General features: G+C 38.6%; 3 protein-coding genes, 2 long non-coding RNA genes and 1 other non-coding gene across 7 annotated transcripts in view; 1 reads left to right on the top strand and 5 right to left on the bottom strand.

Moving 5' to 3' along the window:
• LOC124384578 (zinc finger protein 850-like) overlaps window positions 1–23,315 on the top strand; it is a 1,373,244-nt gene that overhangs the window by 240,790 nt on the left and 1,109,139 nt on the right. The gene's annotated exons all lie outside the window — the stretch shown is intronic.
• The window catches only part of LOC124384657 (leucine-rich repeat flightless-interacting protein 1-like), a 794,289-nt gene that overhangs the window by 349,998 nt on the left and 420,976 nt on the right, over window positions 1–23,315 (bottom strand). The gene's annotated exons all lie outside the window — the stretch shown is intronic.
• Window positions 2,796–5,300, bottom strand: LOC124384640 (little elongation complex subunit 1-like). 2 transcript variants are annotated; one of them, XM_046847668.1, is made up of 5 exons: window positions 5,187–5,300; window positions 4,864–4,968; window positions 4,000–4,100; window positions 3,807–3,905; window positions 2,796–3,695 (listed from the first exon to the last, which is right to left on the bottom strand). In XM_046847668.1, exons 1-5 carry the CDS (start codon window positions 5,189–5,191, stop codon window positions 3,493–3,495), a joined length of 513 nt encoding a protein of 170 aa, XP_046703624.1. In that variant the 5' UTR covers window positions 5,192–5,300; the 3' UTR covers window positions 2,796–3,492. The 2 variants fall into 2 exon arrangements, 1 of the variants encoding a protein (XP_046703624.1); XR_006925431.1 differs by lacking the exons at window positions 4,864–4,968; window positions 5,187–5,300 and adding an exon at window positions 4,351–4,442.
• LOC124384748 lies at window positions 5,313–7,856 on the bottom strand. Its single transcript, XR_006925562.1, has 3 exons — window positions 7,821–7,856; window positions 7,342–7,510; window positions 5,313–5,347 (listed from the first exon to the last, which is right to left on the bottom strand). It is a non-coding gene; the product is annotated as an uncharacterized LOC124384748 (long non-coding RNA).
• Window positions 8,438–23,315, bottom strand: part of LOC124384733 — a 20,850-nt gene continuing 5,972 nt past the window's right edge. Inside the window, exons 2-3 of the long non-coding RNA XR_006925547.1 lie at window positions 8,576–8,658; window positions 8,438–8,474 (exon numbers count right to left, since the gene is read on the bottom strand). This is a non-coding gene — a long non-coding RNA (uncharacterized LOC124384733). The remainder of the gene's footprint in view (window positions 8,475–8,575; window positions 8,659–23,315) is intronic.
• Window positions 14,987–15,059, bottom strand: trnav-uac. Its single transcript has one exon. It is a non-coding gene; the product is annotated as a tRNA-Val (tRNA).

Here is a 23,315-nt window from a genome sequence, read left to right as displayed (position 1 = left end):
TTTTATGAACTAACTTTAACAAATATCATTCCCAATTGCATTCAGTCATTCAATTTTAAAGAAAAGAGAATGATTTTTAAAAAAAGATAAAATTAAATTTAAATCTGTGTGACATGAACAACTCATATTTCTTGTCCACTTAAATCCCACCCTCCCTCCATCCTCTCGCGGCTTCAACAGTTCAACACACTCCCTCCATCCTGCACAGGGCCGGCCCTGGTCAATTTTCTGCCCTGGGCAAGATTTTACTTGGTGCCACTTCCCTCACAGCCCATTCACCAATAATCATTGTGTTCAAACATTCATAACCTTATTTTAAATTGTTTCCAGTGAAACTATAAAATATAGGTGCTGTCTGGGTCACATTCTAAATGAAACACAAACAGTAAGAATAATTACATCTGGTCTTCCTGCACATAAATGTCTTTATTTAAACACTTCTTTATCATACAGTACTGTTTAATCTTCCACTTCATTTTAAAAAGTGTTCGATGTCCAGTAGATGGCAGTAATGTTTTACTAAACTTTAGCTCCCTCTAGCGGTATCACGATGAATTACACTGTACTACACTTTTAAAGGGAATTTTACATCAAATGTTGCTTTTTTAGATAAACCAAGTTATAAACAAACATTACCAAATTACTACGATGGGCCGAGAAGTGAAAAAAACATTAACAAATCCGAAAACAAAATAACAAATGCAAAAACAAAACATATTTAAAAACAAAATAAATCCAAAAACAAATTAACAAATCTGAAGACAAATTAACAAATTAAAAAACAAAATAACAAATCCTAAAACACAATGACAAGTCAGACAAACCGGAAAAGGTAGGTATCGTTTGTGAATGTAAACTTACCGATCATTGGACGAGACACCTGTCATTCACCTGTATATCTTGACTGACAGGTGTCTTGTCCAATAATCTGTAATCAAATATATAATATAAAATATTTTATATGATCAAAAGTAATCTTTCAGATTGAATCCCAGTGGAAACGCGACTGATCCGAAGCTGCTGCTTTTCAGCTGATACACACTGTGTGGTCAAAAGTATTTGGACACCGGCTTTTCAAGCCAGATGTGGTTCATAAATTCACCTAAAATGCACTTTATGACTTTTATCTAAAAGGAATATTCACATTTACTATTATTTATACAACACCATGTCACTATTAGAGTTTATTAGAAGATTACACACGGCAGTAGTATTTGAGTGATGTAGTGGTGAAGCTCTAGAAGTTTTTTGTGTATAAGTGTAATATAAATAAATGAAATTCAAGGTAAATAAAGCTAATTAATATTAATGTAATAAACTAAATGATCCAGAAAAGACGAGTACAGATTTAATAACATTTATTTTGTCAAAACATATTTTTTATAAAATTCACTATTTATGCTGAGAACCTGCATGAAGGTGGTACTAAATTTATGTACTAAATTTATGAACTGTAGCAGTTAACTCCTTTATCCACACGGGGGAGACTCCTCAACTTGATATAACTAGACAACGAAGAACGATTAATAATATTACATAGTACATATTTACGTAAAAAGAAAGTCCTGACAGAGCCACTAGAGGGCAGTGTAAGACTGAAATCTGACAACCAACTGCAGTTATTTTTATTATTATTATTATTATTATTATTATTATTATTATCATTAATATTAATAATTATATTATACATATTTTTCCTCATAATATTATATACAGGGGGTTCATGTTTAAATTTTAAGCTGAATTTTTGTGATATAAATAAATGAAACTAAAGTTAAATAAGGCTGATTAAAATTAATGTAATAAATAATGTAGAAATAACAAGTACAGATTTAAAAACATTGAAACAATTTATTTTGTCAAAAGTTTTTATAAAATCCATTTTTTTATGGTGAGAAACTGCATGAAGTTAGTATTAAATGTATTAAAAGTATCATCTACATGCAAGAACTCAATCAAACATGTTGTTATAATAAAATGTAAACTTGATCAAACCTCAAATCAGACTCTGAACTGTACGAATGCTATTTCTTCTGTTATTGAACTAGAAACAGTGAATGTTGAGATGTTTGGGAACTGATTATTGTCTGTATATATGCAGGTCAGGGGTTTTTTTTATGCTGGAACACCGTTCATTACAATGAGACGATGATGTAAGATGACGAGCCAAACCACGGAGACGAAGCTGACTGAGGTGAACCCCTCAAACTAACCCAGGAACAGAGAAGGAACTTTCTGACCACCTGCTGGTTTTGCACAAACAGAACAAAAGTTTCTTTTTCTTGAGTGAGACTGCTGAAAGAAATATTTTTAAGGAGACAGAATGTTTTATGTTACAGATTTTGTTAGAACTGTGGAATCGAGTCATTTGCCAGTGAATCTTTCGATTCAGACTCAATTAAACCAAATCCAGTGAACCGACTCTTCTGGACCTTATTATTTTTAAATGAATTTATTGAACCGAACTCTTTTGAACCGAGTGACTTGAACTGAATCTACAGAGTAGAAATTAATGAATCAAACAAAACTGAATGGATTGAGTTATTAAACTCACCCATCCTTGAGCCCCCTCTTTCCCTCCTGGGGATATGACCGGGTTATGGAAAGATGATTAAGAAGTTCCTGGAATTCAAGCTACTATACTTGCATACTGCATTTATTATAATTTAGGAATGTATGAATTTTAACTTTACATGTTTGGTTTCATTTTAAACGTCTCAGTGCGATTGAAAATATGATCTCAGTACAATATCAGTAGAACAGACCAAAAATAAAGATCTCAGGTTTGGGGAAAATTCTGTCCTACTGATGTGAGATTTGTCCAGGAGATCTTTATCAAGTTTTTTTTTTTAACCACAGTTGTTTTTTGGTTTTTAGGTCACCTCGTGTCCCAACAAAGGGTTTTAAAGCTTTTATTACTTTGCATTTAAGTGTTTATAGTGGTTTGGGTATTGAAGGAGATTTGTTGAAACACTAGGGGGCGCATCTGTAGTGAGTCTCTGTGTGTCTCTATTAGCAGGTATGACGACTCTTTAACAATTCTTTAGTAAACTGCATTGTGAAACTATTTGTTTTTATGCTGATCATGTTGTGTAAACATGTAAAAGTGTTTAAAAAAAGAGACAGTAAACATCTCCATGAACAAATGGGATTATGTGGTATAAATCATTGTCTATCTATATGTTATATATATATAATCAATAATGTATAAAGGGTGTATGTGGTCATCCACAATGCTGGTGGCTTTGTGAGACCAGATGAGGTTTTCCACAGGTGAACACCAAGATTGTTGAGTCAGCACCAGTCCATTATCCACTGCATTTCCTGTCTGAAAGCGTCTTGTCGTTCTTGTTGATGAGACTCATGCCGGTCATGTGACTATTAAACTTGATGATTGGAGCTGTGCATTGCAGCACAGTCATGATTCACAGTGTGAACAGCTGGTGACTGAGGATACAGACCTGGGGGATGCAGTGCTCACTATAATACTAACTACTGTGATTTCTTAGAGTTTTGTGACTTGGTCTGATGACAAAGGAAGCTGATTTGCGTAATGCATTTGATGACGGCTGGGGGAACGGGCTGTGTGCTGTTTTTCCTCCATGATTCCAAAGTCTTCAGAGCTGCTTCAGGGTTGCTGGGTGCCAGATCATGAGTGGCATAGATGACTGAGAGCTGCACTTCCCATGGCATACCTACACACAACATCCAATACAAAATTAGGGTCTGCTGAAGCACAAAACTAAACATCAGAGAATAAAGATAAAGATTGATAAAAACATCTTTATTTGATGCTTTAGAAATACCTTTTAAGAAGTTTTGAATTCCAAACTGATTAATGCTTTTTGCCAGGTTTTCGAGTGACGTTAGCATGTTCTCCTTAAGTCCTAGTTGACCAAGTCGCCCTGTTTGAGAAGGACAGAAACAACGAGTAATAAGCTGAAGAATCCAGAAATAATGTGAGATGATGCTCCGAAACAGGATTTACAGTAAACTTACCAAGTAGCCTGAAAACTGCTGCTACACAGACGTCTCGGAACGGTGTTTGCTCTGTCCTTGCTTGCCTCAGCCAAGTGTTCAGGATCAGCCAAAGGTCCTTCCTAATAAATAAAAAAGAGGAGTAATGGATATGTTGAGGGTCTTTGTGGTGGTTATGGAGCAGCCATTGTGGTTTTATTATCACTTGTGATTTTATGCAACATGAATGGGAACTTTGCAATATTTCAAACAACCACTAGATTATTGACCATTAATGGAAAAAATCAGCAATAAGAACTGGGTCACAGGTTAAAGGTGCTTTTTACTTGTCACATGTACCTTACAGCACAAAGAAATTCTTTCTTCACATACCCCAGTGATGATAGAAAGCCGGGGGCAGAGCACTGGGTCAGCCATTACAGCACCCCTGGAGCACAGAGAGTTAAGGGTCTTGCTCAAGGGCCTAAGAGTGGTACTTGGTGATCCTGGGGCTTGAACCCCAGACCTTCCGATTTGTAATCCAGAGCCTTCACCACTGAGCTACCACTTCCTGAAAAAAGACCCTCTCATGGTGAAATACTTACAGCTAAAGTTACAGCATTCTCTCTGACTGTCTGAACACTGATCCTGGAAACTTCATTTATAAATGCACAATAAACATTTCCTCACAGAAACATCACCATATCAACAATTACCAAATTTTTCCCTGTGAGATCTTATTGTATTAAAGATAAGATATAAAAAAGCCACCTAAATAATACCTTTGCAGCTGAAATACTCTCAGCGATGATGTAATAGAAAAATAATGATGAATTTTTGATCATTCAGATTTAAATATTAAAAAGCTGAGAATTACTTATGTTGAAGATGTTTTGCATTCAGTACCGTATAATATTGGTAATGGTCCAAGTCCAGCCCAGTTGTGCACACAGAAGATCCAGGCTGAAGATGTAGTTCCAGGTAGCAGGGCAAAGATCATAACCATACCAGCTGTTCTCCAGCAAAAAATACATCATTATTTAATACCCAGTGCAATAAAACACTGTTTAACTGACAGCGTAGTTCAATATAAATGTTTAAAGAATTTGTCCCACTAGATTACGCTGATACTTGGAAATTAAAGAGAGATTAAGAAGGCAGTAAAATACTTGATAAAGTCCAGATTAAAAAAATGACACTGAGAGGAACACGGAGGATCAGCTTTTTACCTCATCCCAGTGCAGATACTTGGTGAGCAAGTGAAATATCTTTCCCTTTGCTCTCAGGTTGCTCACTATGTGAATCGCTCGGCATAAAGAACTTTCATAGGACAAAAAACTTGGCCATGCTGTCACCATGACCATAATCTCTTTGGGGGCTTCAAGAAAGTCTGCAAAGAACAAAACAATAGAACATAAATACACTGTATAAAAAAAAAAAAAAAAAAGACATTGGATATAAAAAGTTGACACACCTTATAAAATTGCATCTTATTAAATTGCAGACAGAAATAATAATATAGCTAATATGAATATGCAAACACATCTAAATGATGACAAAAGATTAATTCATTCAACTACAAACATGTAGGAAAATGTGTTGGGCCAACGAGACAAAGATTAGACGTATTTCCCATAAATCTAAAAGATATGTTTGGTGCAAAGCCAATACAGAGCATCCTCCAAGTAAATAATACAAAAAAACAAAACCCCTAAAAGTCCAAAAAAAACACATCTATTTAGTCCGAGCATGCAGCAAAGTAATCCAGGCATAAACACAGAACAAAAACAGAGAAAAAAAGCAAAAAAAAAAGTGGTAAAAACAGGCAGGAAAACCGGTGGAAAAAGGGCAGGAAAACCTAAGCAAGAATCGGGGAAGAAAGCGATATCCCGGCAGAGAGGTAGAGTTCTTAGGGTTCTTAAATACCGGGCAGAGCGGGAAAACCTCAAAATTGCAGCCGACCCGGAAGTGCACCTTGCAGAACCGGACTTGCGTGCTGCGAAACAGGAAGGCACAAGCCGAGACGGGTTTGAGACAGGAAACGTGAAAGGATGGGTGGATTCGGAGGACTCTGGGGAGTTTAAGGCAGACCGCAACAGTGTTGATCACTTTAGAAATGGGACAGGGGCCCGTGTGTGTGTGTGTGTGTGTGTGTGTGTGTGTGTGTAAGCGTGGGGCAAGTTTCTTGCATACAGCCTTGAGAGAGAGGTCTCAGGTGGACAGCCAGACCCTGTGGCCTACCTGGTACCGGGCGCAGGACATCGTTTGCCATGAAACCATGAATGGCACCTTGGCCCCCTCAAGCCAATGACACCACTCCTCTAAGGCCAGCTTGACAGCCAGGAGCTCCCGTTCACTATGAGTGGTAGGAGATAGCAATTCTTAACAGTAATGTCGTTACGTCCCTGATAGTCTTTAAATGGGCGAAGGGTTTGTCCTTCTTCTCCACAAAGAAGAACCCAACCCCAGCGGGGGAGGAGGATGGGTGAATACTCCCGGCAGAGAGAGACTCCTGAATATACTGGTGCATGGCCTCCTGCAGTCCAGACAGATTGTACAAACGTCCATGGGGAGAAGAGGTTCCAGGCAACAGGTTGATGGCACAGTCATGTGGCCGGTGTGGTGGAAGGGTGGATGCTTTGACCTTGCTGAAGACGTCCTAGGTCATGGTAGACTGCCGGGATAGAGCTGAGATCAGGTTGAGGCTCCTGACGTGACAGGACAGGTACAGAGCCGGTTGAGGCGAAACAGCGGGTCTGGCAGGGCACCCCCCATTCCAAGACTCGTCCACTGTTCTAATCTAGATAGGGGTTGTGTTTTCGGAGGCAGGAAAAACCAAGCATGACACGAGCATAAGATGAGGGGATGATCAGGAGCGAGAGCCACTCCTGGGGAAGAAAGAGATAATTTAGCAGAGAGGGAGAGAACCCGGAAGACCGTGACATTGTCCTCTGTAAAAAAGCTGGAAATAAAGAGGAGTTTCACATTTCAACATGACAATGATCAAAAGCACATATCCAAATTAGCAAAGGCACGGCTTCAGAAAAGGATCATCACCGTACTGGAATGGTCCAGCCAGAGCCCAGACCTCAACCCAACTGAAAACCTATGGAATGACCTACAATGAGCCATACACAGGAGATCACCTGCAATTTAAAGAAACATTTCTGCAAAGTAGAGTAGATAAAAGTGTAGATGTGGGAAGTTAATAGAGATTATTCACAAAGACTTAAAGGCAAATTGTGCATCCACAAAGTAATAGTTATGTGTGTAAACTTTTTACATCCACTGTACATCACCAACAACAAGACACAATTGTCCTCTCTGTATCAGTGTCCAGATCATTTTTAGTAGATAAGTAATGAAATATCAATATAATCTCACCTTCTTTAAGGAGTCTGTAGGCGAGAGCATGTGCTTTGTGAGAGTCTCCTCTCTGTTGACACACGCCTACATAAACCCTACAGAGACACTGCAGGAGATCATGTCCCATAAACCCTCTCTCCACCTTGATCTTCTCCAAAATCACAAACAGAAACGTCTCTGCTGAAGACTAAATGAGACGGAGGAAAATTTTCAGCATCCAACTAAATAAACATGTATTTAAATCATGTATTTAAAACAAATATTAGGAAGTTAAGACTTGACTGTAGACTGGGTTTAGGAAAACTATTAGATATTGTATAAACCAAAACCTAAATTTAAATTTTGACATGATAAATCATATCTACTGTTCAATTTAAGAACATCAGGACCAGTGAATTATGGATCAACTTTTAAAAATGAGAAACTCAAATCCACAGCTAAAGAATAAAGTGTTTAAATCGCATGCACACTAAATAAAACAGAAGATAAGAACTGACCTCGTTTACACAAAACTCAGAAATGATATGTTTCTCTTCATCTCTCAGAACAGGAAGTTCACTTGTTCCTGTGAGAAGTGCATGAATCCTGTCTGTAGGTAAAACCTCAGAACAGGACTTTTGTAGTGTTTCTAATGCACTGGAGATGAGAGATTGTGTTGTGTGTGTTGTGTTTACAGGATCAGCTGAAGCAGCATCAAGTCGAGGCTTTTGAGCTTTCCTGGGTGGTGACATGTCTGATCACACGCCCTTATCCCGAGAGACTTACAATATTTCTTCCTAGATCTTAAAAAATGACTGTTACACATTTAGGTTCATTAAGACGGTGAAGAATTTGCCTTGTCAATACTTTTTCCATTAATGTTCCAATACTTTTGGTGATAATGTACATACTAGGTTTAGCACATGCTAAGATTAAACTGTATATCCACTAAAATTAGATCACAACATATCACATTTAAATACGTTTATCAGCTTCCTGCTTGTTTATGTTTTAATCGATTATTATTATTTTTAATTGTATTATTAATTATTTGTGTTCATTTATTACATATTAAATGCAAATACAGAACACATCAAAATGTACAGAAACTTAGTATTAGAGATTTTACTGTTACCTTTGTTCAACTCGTTCTCCACTTTGTAAAGTTTTTCCTGTTGAGGATCCAAAACAAAAAAACAGATTTAGTTTTATTTAGTCACATTTCTCACTAAAAGTTCAATGATGTCTGCATTTAAAAATGGAAAGAAAATACCTCCATTAAGCGAAAGCTTTTCTCCATGCTGCTGATTTTGCATTTCAGGCCTCGGATTTCCAGATTTTGTCTGGTGTTCACTTCTGTAAAATAATTTACAAAATGAAATGAAAAGGTGCTTAGATCACATTATCACATTATATGTGTATTTTAATAGAACTGAATCATGCAGTAATAATCAACTTGTACTTTCTTACACACCTTTAAGTGGCAGAAGCTGGTTTTCAACACTGACATTTCTGTGGAAGGGAAAAGAAACATTTAGATAAAACATTATATAATATATTATTATATTACATATTATATTGTATCACTGCAATGATTGGAATAAATTATAAAGAGCAAAAAACATACTTGTGAGTGTTGCTGAGTAGCATAAGGCTCTTAATGGCCTGAAGCTCCTGCTGGCTTATGCTCGCCTTTTCCATTTCTGTAGGTCTTTTCAATATTTTCCTCTAGAGAGTTTGTTGAACCTAAAAAAAATTAAGAACTGCTTTAATCACAAATCATTCTATAAAGTTTTTGTTAATTTTTTTATAATAAGTATCTCTGTAGTCTGATCGTTCTTCCTCAGCTGATGGGACGCGTTTACTCAGTGGAGCCTCCTTCTGCTTACAGCCTTTAAATGTACTTGTGAGCGTTAAGTAGTAATGTCATGTTTAGATGATGTTGGGATTTAGGGACTTTATTGAAGCTAAATGTTTTTCATGCTAGCTAGAGTGTACTTCCCGAAAGTTCTGGGTGAGCACGTGACTAGCGGTAAACCTGCAAAATTAATGAAACTAAAGACTTGTAAAGTAACTTACCGCTAATGTGTTTCTTCGGAAGATATAGATCGATTTGGTTGCGTGATTGAGAAGTTTGATGCTCGATGTGTTGAGTTTGTTGGCTGCTTCCAAAATCAGACAAAATCGAGCGTTCTCAGAGTAGTATGGCTGTAAGCTCGGTGTTCTGGCTTTTATGCATGTGGTCGAAAGTGGCGCACTGTGACATCACAGAGATATGAACCATTACATGAGCATTAGACTAAAACACTGAGGATGTACAGTTACATGAACAGTAACTATAACACTGAGGATGTACAGTTACATGAACAGTAACTATAACACTGAGGATGTACAGTTACATAACCTAACATGTGCTTCAGTGTGGGTATTTAACTGAATAAACAGCAGAAACTGCATATAAAACATGAAGAGGACTAATAAAAATTGATTTTATCTTTGTCTTCTTTTCTCAATTATTTGCTTTGAGAATGTTGAAAGAGAAGTATAGAGAAGGTCAGAACGAGTTGCATTGTGTTTATAGATCTAGAGGAAGCATACAACAGGGTTTAGAGAGGAGTTGTGGTATTGTATGAGGAAGTCTGGTGTGTCAGAGAAGTATGTGAGGGTGGTGCAGGACATGCATGAGAACAGTGTGGAGGTGGAACGTTGGAACTGCTTTAAGGATCAGCTCTGAGCCCTTTCCTGTTTGCAGTGGTGATCGACAGGTTGACGGCCGAGGTCAGACAGGAGTCTCCGTGGACTATGATGTTTGTGGATGATATTGTTATTAGTGGTGAGAGTAGTAAACAGGTTATGAAGAGCCTGGAGAGGTGGAGGTACACGCTGGAGAGAAGGGAAATGAAAGTCAGTAAGAGTAAGACAGAATACATGTGTGTGAAGGAGAGGGAGGGCAGTGGAGGGGTGCGGTTGCAGGGAGAAAAGGTGGAAAAGGTGAAGTTTAGGTACCTGGGGTCAACAGTGCAAAGTGAGAAGAGTGAGAAGAGTGATAGCAGGAGTGATTTGTGATAGAAGGGTATCTGTGAGATTGAAAGGGAAAGTTTATAGGACTGTGTTGAGACCTGAGATGTTGTAAGGTTTGGAGACAGTGGCATTAAGTAAAAGACAGGAATTGGAGCTGGAGGTAGCAGAGCTGAAGATGTTGAGATGTTCGTTGGGAGTGACGAAGATGGACAGGATTAGAAACAAGTTTATTAGAGAAACAGCACATGTAGGACGTTTTGGGGACAAAGTAAGAGAGACATGATTAAGATGGTTTGGACATGTGCAGAGGAGGGACATGGGGTATATCGATAGGAGAATGCTGAGGATGGAGCCACCAGGAAGGTGGAAAAGAGGAAGACCAAAGAGGAGGTTTATGGATAAGGTAAAGGAAGACATGCAGGTAGTTGGTTTGAAAGAAGAAGAAGATTATATATTTTATATTATTTTCCTCCCAAAGGATTGATTGCTTGGCTTTTCCTTCCTTCACTGTGCAAGAACAGGCTGAAATTAAAATGCACTTTGCAGCAATGTTCAGTTTTTTAAATGTAATCAACACAATTGACTGCACTCATATTTCTGTAAAGACTCTGTATGAAAATGAATTTGTTTATGTTAATAAAAATGTGATTTCTGTTAAAGTGCAAGTCATATGTGACTCTAACACGACCCTCACAAACACTGTGGCACGCTGACCTGCTTCAGCACACACACACACACACACACACACACACACACACACACACACACACACACACACACACACACATATACACACACACATTGGTACATACACACATACAATGATGTACAAACAATACAAATTATACAAAACATACAATACAAATTATATGATGTTGTTTGCACACGTGCACTTTAGTCCTGTAGTCCTGTGTAGTCTTAGTTCTTAGTTTTGTGTTGTTTTGTGTAATTCTGTCTTGTTTTAGATAAAAGTATTGGGACACCTGACCTTTCCTGCAATATGTGGTTTTTCTCAAAAATGTTAACACAAAGCAGGAGCCACACGGTTGTGTAGTGTGTTTTTGTTAAAAAACAAGTAAGTAAGTAAAAAGTAAGGACTCAGTCTCCTCCAAGCAGCTCGTCCCCTGTGAGGACTCAGTCTCCTCTAAGCAGCTCGTCCCCTGTGAGGACTCAGTCTTTTCCAAGCAGCTCGTCCTCTGTGAGGACTCAGTCTCCTCTAAGCAGCTCGTCCCCGTAAGGACTCAGTCTCCTCCAAGCAGCTCGTCCCCTGTGAGGACTCAGTCTCCTCTAAGCAGCTCGTTCCCGTGAGGACTCAGTCTCTTCCAAGCAGCTCGTCCCCTGTGAGGACTCAGTCTCCTCTAAGCAGCTCGTTCCCGTGAGGACTCAGTCTCTTCCAAGCAGCTCGTCCCCTGTGAGGACTTGGTCTCCTCCAAGCAGTTTTTTTTTTCATAGATCACCTCAAATCAGTGTTACATTCATTGTGTGTGTATAATAATGGCATGACAGCTATAAGGGTGATGAAGGAAAAGTCAAATCCAAATGAAGTTTGTCACTTTTTTGTTTCTTGTCATTATTTGTTGTCCTCCCCATGTGCTGCTGTACACAGGTGAACAGAGATGTCCATTCCACACCAAGCTTTTTACAGAAATCACCAAATCTTGATTTTATTACTGCTGAGATGATTTTATAGGAGTTTAGTTTCTTATTTTAATACCAATATAAAAATCCCATACATATTATGGTGTAGTCGTGGACCAGTAGAGAAAACACTAAGTGCTTGTAAAAAGACTGGCGGCAGATCAAAATCAATCACATCTTTCATTAATGTTTTTTCTTTTTTAAATACATTTTTGGACTTGACTGTATTCAATAAAAAAAAATATGTATTACAGTTAATTTACCTTGTGATTAATTTACCAGATAATTTTATTCTTATGATAATTTCTTTAATACAAACGTCTTAATAAGTAGATGATTATAATTGAAGGATGAACAGAGACTATAAATACTACCATGTGTTTAAATAAAAAATCTGTTTGTGTTCAGAGAAGGTAAGTATAATGAATAATCTAAGGAAAATAAAATAAAGTCTGTTAAAAGTGCAGTGTTGTCAGGAAACAGAAGGAAGCAAGTCCAGGTAGCATGAATGAACGATTTCTTTTCTAATAGCTCATAACACACATCTGACGCGTGCTAATCACGTGTTCTCTCATTCTCTATTTTCAATGCACTTCTACTCCCCCTAATGGTCACTTTAAGTATAACAACAACAGGTCACCACATGCAGTACAAACTAATTACACCTCAAATTAAACCCCACAATTTTTATCAAAATCACATTCCAAACTGCAAACACGTGTTTTCTATTAAATAATATAATTCTAAATATTTTAATACCCTACTGTGTCTAAACACAGGAGCGCTATAGGAACTCGTGTAGGGTTTACAATCACACACCACTTCGCTACTCTTAACACCACCTGTTTTCAGCTTCCACGGCTGCATTTGAATCATTGAAGCCCCGCCTCTTTTGTGACGTCGGTATCTCTGATAGCGCCCTGGACTGCTTTTATTGTCATGACAACTTTGTTGTGCTGCAGTTTAACACAAACATTTACTGACCACAGCAATGAAGCGCAAACAAACAGCTGAAATGTTTTTAATTGTTTTTAGTGATAAGCGTCAATGTTTTGAACAATCCGCTCTCCAAGACACCAAAAAAGATTTTTCAGCCAGAAAGAGCGACTTTCAGAAGAAAGAAGGAGAAATAATGACAGATAATAAGACGGGTAACAGCTACAGCTGCTTCTCCTGCTGTCAACTTTATTCAACTTTATTGTCATTGTACAGAGAACAAGTACAGAGACAATGAAATATAGTTATTATTTAGTTCCTAAAACCACATTAAATATCAATCTGTCATGCAGGAAATATAAAATGATTTTGTACTGACTGAGTAATGCAGCACTTATAAAATATTTGTACTACAACATTGTGTGTGTTTAAGACTGGTGCAGTTTGCATGACTCTGTTCTGTTCACTGTTTTAACTAGAAGTTTATAATGATTTCTGTTTAACTTAAACTTTGTTTTTTATTTTGTAGATAAATTTAACGTTGCCAAGTGCAGAGATAAAAAAGGCAACATCAGAAGGCCAATGAATGCCTACATGGTTTGGGCGAGGAAACAGCGGCCCATCTTTTCCAAGGCCAATCCAAATAGCAGCTCTGCAGAGATCAGCATGCAGCTTGGGATCGCGTGGAACAAACTGAGTGAAGAACAGAAGAAACCCTACTACACTGAATCATGGAGGCTTAAACAGGAACACGAACAATTGTTTCCTGGTAGGTGAACTTTCTTTATAGACAAATGGCAAAATATCAAAACAAATGCATCAATTCTGACACTTTTATTGTTTTTATGTTGCTTCTTACTCTTTAAATTCTTCTTTTCTATCATGTAGATTGGGTTTATAAACCGCTTCCAAAGAAGGGAAGGAGAAAAGGCAGTTTGCAGAGTAGTGACTCACAGAGGAGACCTGATCATCAACCAAACCACCACATAGTCATGAACATGCCAGAAGAAGTACCAGTCCATGACCTCGTGCCTGAAGTTAGTGATCAGTTCCCCGGCCTTAGCCACCAAGAACTGCTGTCTCCTAAAGACATCTGCTTTGATCCTCCTCTTTTCCCTTCTGTTTCTGAGTCGACTTTCTGCCAGACCAAGTGAGTTAGTAAACTGCATTGGAACAGTTTCAGAAGAATGACATGCAAATGAAGTTTTACTCTGCATCTTAAATAATCACCATAATCGCCACTCATTTACTTTAATATGCAGCTAAAATTGTGCACTTCTGTTTACAGCACCTGCTATGGGTCTGACTGTACAAGCAGTGAGGTTCAGCTCGAGGACGAGGAGGAAATCACTTTGCTCAACAACGACATCTTTTCCATGTTAAATGAGGAATATGGCTTTTTTAACCAGTCTGGAGCTCAGAATCATACTGAAGACCCCCACAACAGCACAGAGATCCTGGATTCTGTACCAGTCTTTGATATCGACAGCTTCGAGGATCTGTTGAAGAAACTTGAAGAGATGGAAAATGATTCAGGAATAGAGGAAGATGGTGAAATACGTACGTTTCATGTACTTTAGTGTGCATGTTGTTTCACCATCTTTAATTTATAATAAATTCTAATTTAAATTTTTATTTAAATGAATAAAGATTTTCAATTCAAATCATGTCTAATGTCTCTTCATCACAGAGAGCATTCAATCACTTTCCTGAAATCCACTTTAGTAAATTCAGTGATGTTTGATGTTCCTTAAAGAGAAGGAATTTGACAGAAAATCAAATGAGTTTCACTACAGGAATCGCTTTGGGCGCGACCAACTTCAGAAGCTCCTATGACACTACATCTGTCTTAACAGGTCGACCTGTCTGTCCCCCTCTTACAATGTTATTCACACTTTCTTCCCATGAAGGACCACATCAAGCTCTCTCAGCATATCCAGTTTTTAATGAGTACAGGGAGGTTGCATCTCACCCATGTCCTTCTTCATATGGAGGAACCATCTCGGAACCCTCACCTGATGTTCATCGCGTGCATGGGCCCTGTAACCGCAATGCACTAAAAGCATTTAGAATCAGAGACTCAAGGGCATGGCTCCACTGGGGCTCGAACCCAGGACCTTCTGCGTGTAAAGCAGACGTGATGACCGCTACACTATGGAACCTGCTGCTGAGTAGGTTGATGTCCAATGTGCATAAATAGAAACATATCTCTCAAAATCTAACTGGAAAATATTAATTGAACTTAGAAAATTCACTGACTCAAATGTCACAATCATCTCCACTGTTTTGATCGTGTTAAGCTCCAGGTTTTTATGACTGCACCATGTCTCTCAGGCCTTTCTTCACTGAAGCAGGGTCGTTGGCTGAAAACTGATTTTCCAGCTTTTTAGAGTAGCTCCTCTTAGACACTCTATGAGGATCAATAATGAGGATTAATCTTCCTCATATTAATGATTTAATCATGTACTACAGAATTTGAAAGTAACTTGTAATCCTGTCAACTGGAAACAGAAAGCTGGGGTACACTGGGAACAAGTTTCCCAAAACTGGATAGTTGCAATCGGAAAAACATTTTGCCTGAATTGATATTTCTGCTCATTAATGCTGTTTAGTTGACTGTGTGGTTCCATTATGTAGTAGTCATCACATCTGCTTTACATGCAGAAGCTCCTGAGTTCAACCCCCAGTGGAACCATGCAGCTGGCGAACCTGAATGAGGTTTATGTTTTTGTGACCAGTTATGTTAAGAAAGCGAAGATATTCCCTCAAATTATAACACGATTCTGCAAATAAAAATAACAGGTTAGCCTTTTTCTGCATTGTGCTTTTAACAGCATTGGACAAAAAGCATTCCACAAGTAGAATCAGACTCAAGTGCATGGTTCTACTGGGGTTCGAACCCAGCACATTTTGCGTGCAAAGCAGACATGATGACCACTACACTATGGAGCCTGTTGCTGAGAAGGATTATGTCCAATGTTATAAAGATAAACATCTCTTTTAAAATCTCAGTGAAAATATATTAATTAAACTTAGAAAACTCACTGACTCAAATGTTCCCAGGTTTTGCCCAATAATAGTTTTAGCCATGCAAATGAGTTTATTACTGCTGCTGACATTACTGAGTAAAATGCCGCTTCCTCAGAAGACCACACACAGTAGGCTCATGACCACCGAGTGATAGATCTCCAGCATCTTAATGCAAAAAACAAAAAAACAGGTTTCATGTAGTAATTCATCACTTCTGTTTTACATGCAGGAGGTCTTGGGTTTGACTTTCAGTGCAACTATGTATAAAACAAATAATATGTAATAGTTTGAGATTAATAGAATAGAGTTTGTTTCTTCTAAACCATAACGTGATCACCTCTGCATCACACAAAAAAAGTAGCCGTAAAACTTTAGGAAAAAGAGACAAAAGCTGAGTTGTGCTATGAGGCCAAGATTTTTAAATAAAAAATACAATGAAAGTAAATATAAAGTAACCATATCCTGCTAGAGGGAAAGAAATTCCACCATTAGGGTCCCTTAACTGGTTCCATTGTGTAGTGGTTAACACGATTTTCAAAACATTTTTTCTCACTCTGGATGTATGCAGTTCTTGAAAAGTGGGCAGGGGGACACCGATAACCATTGCAGACGTCTAAACTGTCCTCTGTAGTCCTCTGATGTCTGATTTTACAGCTGAGCAGAACCAGACAGTTATTAAAGCAACTCCTGTTGAACTTTCTAAGCTGGTGAAGGAAGTACATCCTCTGTTAAGCCTTTTTAACAATGGAGTCAATGTGATTGTCCCACTACATGCCCTGAGAGATGGTGGTGCCCAGGAACCTAAATGACTCCACTGCTGTTCATGATGGTGAGTGGGGGAAGAGCAGGGGGGTTTCACCTAAAATCCACAATTATCTCCACTGTTTTGAGCATTTTAAGCTCCAGGTTTTTATGACTGCACCATGTCTCTCAGGTCTTTCTTCACTGAAGCAGGCTCGTTGGCTCAAAACTGATTTTCCAGCTTTTTAGAGTAGATCATCTTATCCACTTTATGAAGATCAATGATTGCTACACTGGGGGTTAAACCCAGGACCTCCTGCGAGTTAAGGAGATGTGATGACTGTTAAAGCTGTAAGAGAAGTTGGACACTAAGGAAGGAGAAAAGGATAACTACAGGGGAATAAAGTTTACCAGTCACACCATGAAGTTATAGGAAATAATGGAAGCCAGGCTGAGAGAAGAGGTGACTATCTGTGAGCAGCAGCATGGTTTCATGCCGAGGAAGAGCACCTTAGATGCATTATTTGCTTTGAGAATGTTGATGGAGAAGTATAGAGAAAGTCGAAAGGAGTTGCATTGTGAGTTTGTGGAGAAAGCGTACGACAGGGTGGAGAGAGGAGTTGTGGTATTGTATGAGAAAGTCTGGTGTGTCAGAGAAGTATGTGAGGGTGGTGCAGGTCATGTATGAGGACAGTCTGACAGCAGTGAAGTGTGCAGTAGAAACGACAGACTGGTTTAAGGTGAAGGTCAGACTGCACCGAGGATCGGCCCTAAGAGCTTTCCTGTTTGCAGTGGTGATGGACAGGTTGAAGGACGAGGTCATACAGGAGACAGGAGAGGTATACAGGAGAGGTATACGCTGGAGAGAAGAGAAATAAAAATCAGTAGGAGTAAGACAGAGTACATGTGTGTGAATGAGAGGGAAAGCAGTGAAGTGGTGCGGTTGCAGGGGGAAGAGGTGGAGAAGGTGGAGGAGTTCAGGTACCTGGGGTCAACAGTGCAAAGTAATGGAGAGTGTGTTAGAGAAGTGAAGGAAAAAGTACAGGCAGGGTGGAGTGGGTGGAGAAGAGTAACAGCAGGAGTGATTTGTGATAGAAGAGTATCTGTGAGAGTGAAAGGGAAAGTTTATAGGACTGTGGTGAGACCTGAGATGATGTATGGATTAGAGACAGTGGCATTTACTGAAAGACAGGAGGTGGAGCTGGAGGTAGCAGAGCTAAAGATGTTGAGATTTTCATTGGGATTGATGATGTTGAACAGGTTTAGAAATAAGTTTATTAGAGGGACAGCGCATGTAGGACATTTTGGTGACAAGGTGAGGGAGGCGAGATTGAGATGGTTTGGACATGTGCAGAGGAGGGACATGGGGTATATCAATAGGAGAATGCTGAGGATGGAGCCACCAGGAGGGAGGAAAAGAGGAAGACCAAAGAGGAGGTTTATGGATGTGGTGAGGGAAGACATTCAGATGGTTGGGGTGAAAGAGGCAGATGTAGAGGACAGAGGGGTATGGAGACTTATGGGAGGAGCCGAAAGAGGAAGAAGAAGAAGAAGACTGTGTAATACAGCACAAGCACATTATTACTGCATGATACAATAAAATCACATAAACATGTAATGGGATTATTGTGATCTTGTGATTTATTATCAATAGCAACAAATCCAATAACAAAGTTAAAATACCAAGTAAAGAAAGAAACTAAGTTCAGAATCCAGGATTGTGGTGTTAAAGTATTAGACTTTATGCAGTAAAAATAAATCCAGGCAGTTCCATGGAGGTTCCCAATAACACAGTCCACACACAGTCTTTATAAACCCTCTTCAGCTACATGTGTAACGCCCACATTCCTCATTATTCTCTAAAAAGTAGCATGTAATTCTCTTATGGGCACTTCATGACCCTCTGTCCCGTCCACAACTTCATCTCTTGGCTGTCTGTTCTTCTGACACATTTATTACTCTTGATAAATCAGCCTTCAAGAATAAGAGATGTTGTGCTCATTACTGCTTTATTACTGCTGATTCTAATCACACATTCAGCACTTCCTTATATACCGACCAGAATCACAGTGTTAATGATCAGTGTAATTACTGTAAACATATAAATGCTGTGGTGACCCCCGTGTGTAATGCTGCATGATGGCACTGCTGGATTTGTAAGATTTGATTGGTGAATACGGGTGCAGTCTTTAAAATACTCGATTGTGTGGGTTTTGGAAGAATAAAATCATTCAGGAGTCTCCTGCAAAATGGTTTTAATTTTTTTTAAATAATAAAAATGACTAAAAACACTAGACTACTAGAGCACACTGAGGCAAAATGTCTAAAGTGCAAGACAGAGGAGAATCGCTGAGTGCTACAGAAATTACTGCATTATTAAAGAAAGGAACATACAAGTAAAAACCTTGGCGTCTCTGAGAAATGAGAAATATGAAAGGAATAACGGCATAAGGAAGAAACCTTGAGAGGAACCAGACTCAAGAGGGAACCCGTCCTCATCTGGGTTTCACTGAATGTCCATTTATTACAGCTAAATGATGTTGAGGTGAAGTGATGATCAGATACAAACTGTAGTCCTGAGTCAGTGTAGCAGACTGTTAACATAAACTACAGTCCAAATCCCAACCCTCAAAACTCCTGTTCTTACTCTGTTTTGTTTCTGCGTGGACTATTTCAGCCTGGTGGTCATACGTTTTTGGACATAGGTGCTCCCAATAAAGTGTTTGTAATACATGAACACAATTAGTATCATTGTACACACAGTAACATGGTCATTTTTTAAACATATGCACAGAGTCGTTAAAGACTCCTAATATAAATAATACAAAATTACTGTAACATATAAATATCGAAAAATGGCCCTGAATCCTGTATGTACTGTAGATGTTTTGTTTGAAGTGTTGTGATCATGAAGATGAAATCCTGCAGGTTATTTGGGTTTGTACTGAGTGATAGTTATTTCATAAACACCTTATTATAAAATCCAACTCAAATGTTAAATAAAAATTCACTCTAAATATGTAATCAGCGGCGTCTCACCATCACATTCCACTACGGGAGCGCAGGAGGAGGAGATGCCCGACTGCATGGAATACAGGAGAACATCAAATCCCCTGGATGTCTCAGGTGGAAGACTTTTATACCACCCGGAAAATGTGTGTAAGATTATTAGGGTGTGTGGTGTTTTGCACAATGTGGCACTGAGGACCAGTTTCCTCTCCCTCCTGACCTCCCCCTCAGCATTATGACCCCGAGCCACAGCCCCCTGCCCCACAAGAGGGATATAAACTAAGTGGAAGAATCCATGAGGAGGTCATACGGCGTTTGTAAGGAAGACAAAAATCATGGTTGTTATTAGTGTTTATTGTGAATCTTTGTAGTAAAAGATTAAAATCAAGATTTAAAAAAAGATAAAAAAAAAAGATTTGAAAAGACAGAAATAAAAAATTATCAAAAGACGAGACGATCTACAAGATACAATAGCTTTACACTCAGCTTTATACTATTGACTATAAGTGTAAAACTATCATAAATAGCCATAAGAGAAACAGAAAGAGGAAAAAGGCATGTTCAGACTCTCTGTTTCTCTTGTCGTCTTCTTTTTTTTCTATTTCTCCTTTTCTTTTGAATGTTTTCTTGTCTCAGCTGATCAACACTTTCCTCCCATCGCTCTCGGACTCTCATATAACGATCTGTTTTATTCTCTGAAGTCTTCTTTTCTTCCTCACAGAGATTCTGGGTATCCTGGAGCCCCCTGTTGGTCTGAAGCTGTAAGTTGTTCCTCTCCTCTATGTCAAGTTTAGTTTTCTCTCTTTCGTCCTCTTGTTTTTCTTTAAAATCCAAAGCGGCCTCCAACTGAGCAACACGTTCCTCCAGTCGCTCTTTGTCTCTGATCAAATGATCTTTCTCCTGCTCTGCACTATTTTTTACTTTCTCACAGTGATTCTGAGTATCCTGGAGCTCCATGGTGGTCTGTTCCAAAGTGACCTCAAGCTGAGCAACATGTTCCTCCAGTTGTTTTTGTTTTCTCATCCAGCTCTCTCTCTCACATTCTACAGTTTGCTCCAGTTCCTCATTGATTTTCAGGGAAGACTGGAGCTCCATGGTGGTCTGTTCCAAAGTGACCTCAAGTTGAACAACATGTTCCTCCACTTTCTTTTGTTCAATTGTCCAGCTCTCTCTCTCACAGTCTACAGTTTGCTCCAGTTCCTCATGGATTTTCAGGGAAGACTGGAGCTCCATGGTGGTCTGATCCAAAATAAACTCGAGCTGAGCAACACGTTCCTCCAGTTGTTTTTGTTCTCTCGCCCAGCTCTGGCTTCTCTCAGTTATATTCTGTTCCTGCTGCTTTCGCTCAGAAGCCAAAGTAGCCTCCAGCTTTTGCACCGTCTGTAGCAGAATGGCTTTCTCTTCTTTCTCTTCTGTTATCTTCTCTATCATTAGAAGAGAAAATGCATCCAAGTCTTTCACTACTTTCTCCATGTGTTCCAGCTTCTCCTTCATTTCAGCAATCTGCTTAGTTTTCTTCGATCTTCTGGTTTGAAAAAACTTTCTCAACCTTCTGAAGAGCTCCATGTTTATGCCTCTTTACTCACAAGCAAAAACTTTGGAAATGATAGAAACAGAGACGCGTTTCCAATTATAGACGTTGCCTTACTGTGACATCACAGGGAGATGCCCCGCCCTCCCTCTGTGACGTAACCCGTCTCTTTTAACCTGACACTATGCGCATGCGCACATTACAGAGGTAAAGAGCGGATAAAATATCATGTCTACAAAGCTTTTCTGTTGTTCCTGAGAGAATAGTGATATTACAGTCATAAATAAGATAAAAACGGCTGTAAACTGTGTATAAAGCGAGTGAATCCGAGTTGAGAACCGGAAGTTGATCGGAGTGACTCTATGAATGTTGCAGAATCATAAATGACCAGTAGGTGGCAGTGTGATGTGTATTAGAGCTCACTGTCACAGCAGGTAATTAGAAGTAGTGGAGCTCTAATGACGTCATTAATAGCGAGGACAAGACACACAGCAGTTTGGGATTCTTTTATTGACTTTATTGATTAATTGATTTGGAGTATGATTGTGTTTCTGATCAAAGTAAGTTCATGTGTATGGAGTAAAAACAACCTGTACATTTCTCACTTCCAGACAGTATTATGAGATGTTCATCTGCTGGAAGTTCATGTTTAATGCTGCATGTTTTATAGGATTTATGAGCTGGAATTAATGTTTTACTTTTAAATGTTTTCTTTTAACCAACTGGTGCATTTGTATCTTTATGCTTCAGATGAGTTTTATAAAAAACACATTTTTACTACTTATTAAAAAATAAAACGTCATTCTGAGTGAAACCAATTGTTTATTAAATGCATTATTCACTAAATAAACATCAATGAAAACTGAATGATTTGTTTTTATTGAATGTAAAAATATTAATTTGAGGATAATTGAACTTAATGAATGGAATAGTTTAGGATTAAATGAAGAATTTACTGAACTAAACAGCACTGAATTCTCCTTTAAATGAACTTAAGTTTATTGAACTAAATACTGTTACTTATATGAAAATAAACCCGGTTTCTTGAACCCTGTTCGGTTTCAGCCCCACTTTTGGGCCTCACAGCTGAAAATTACCTTCCTGACTTTCAATGGTAAAAGTTTCTGACAACAGTGTGCTACATACACAATTTACATCTCTTTTAAAAGAACACACTTTGGGCTTTACATCATCCATAGATGCTGAAGTTCCTTAGAAAAAAATGTGTATGTCATAAAACATTATTTTTTATATATAAATACATGAATTCGGTCCTGAAACAATCCAGAATAGTGACGGGTTAAAAGTCACATGTGTAATGAGTTTATATTTCAGCTTTGAAGAAAATACAATAAAAGGAGATTCCTATAAACATTATTCTGAGACTGTGTGTGGTCCTTTTCTCCCTCCGTCTGTTTGAGGAAAAGCAGCCTGATAACCAAATGTACTGGGAATAATAACATTCACACAATAAGCATAAGACTGGTATATGAACATTAGAAAAACAGTAGAAGAAGAAAGTAATGAAAATAAAAGTAGCACAATGCTTCCTTCAGTGCCTCTGTGAATGATGGAGCACATCTGGACCTTCCTTTTATCCTTCCATTCTACAAACAGCACATCCTCTTCTCTCAGCCAGTGATGAGGCCTCGAGGAGCTTTTTTCAGAAGCTTGTTGGTGATGGTTTGAGGGTTTGTGGACTGAATTTTCCCACATGCTCAGATGTTTTTTTTTTTAGGAGATCTCTAAACAGTGCTGGACTTGTGTAGAAGTCGTCAACGAACAGTTTGTAGCCCAACATCTTCTCATCAACAAGTGCCATGACAGATGGTCTACAGACTGACTGGGGTGTAAAATCCTAATTTCATCTCTCTTCAGGTGTGTTGGGGGATACAACCAGTGAAGACTTGGATTTTCTGTCTCTCACTCTTACTGGTAGAGCTGAAACAGGTGCTGAGTTTGGAGACTGCTTGAACCTCTTTTCTGGTTGATGGCTGGTGTGTGGAACCCACTTCTCCTCAGAAGATTCAACTAAATGACTTGGAAGACAAAGAAAAAAAAAAGCATTGTATATCAAGTACATACTTTTCTGGTAGTATGAAATCAG

This window comes from Silurus meridionalis, chromosome 4 (assembly GCF_014805685.1).
Source record: "Silurus meridionalis isolate SWU-2019-XX chromosome 4, ASM1480568v1, whole genome shotgun sequence".
In the NCBI taxonomy this organism is placed as follows: domain Eukaryota; kingdom Metazoa; phylum Chordata; class Actinopteri; order Siluriformes; family Siluridae; genus Silurus; species Silurus meridionalis.
The sequence above is the reverse complement of the archived record's forward strand: the minus strand, read 5'-3'. Positions and strand labels throughout refer to the sequence as shown.

Bases quoted from the DNA above. Each gene is read 5' to 3' on its own strand.
- LOC124384640 (XM_046847668.1), bottom strand. The intron at 4,101-4,863 runs GTACTGAATGCA...TTTATTTATTAG, and splicing joins ACCATTACCAATATTATACG to GAAGGACCTTTGGCTGATCC. The intron at 3,906-3,999 runs GTAAGTTTACTG...CTTCTCAAACAG, and splicing joins AGCAGTTTTCAGGCTACTTG to GGCGACTTGGTCAACTAGGA.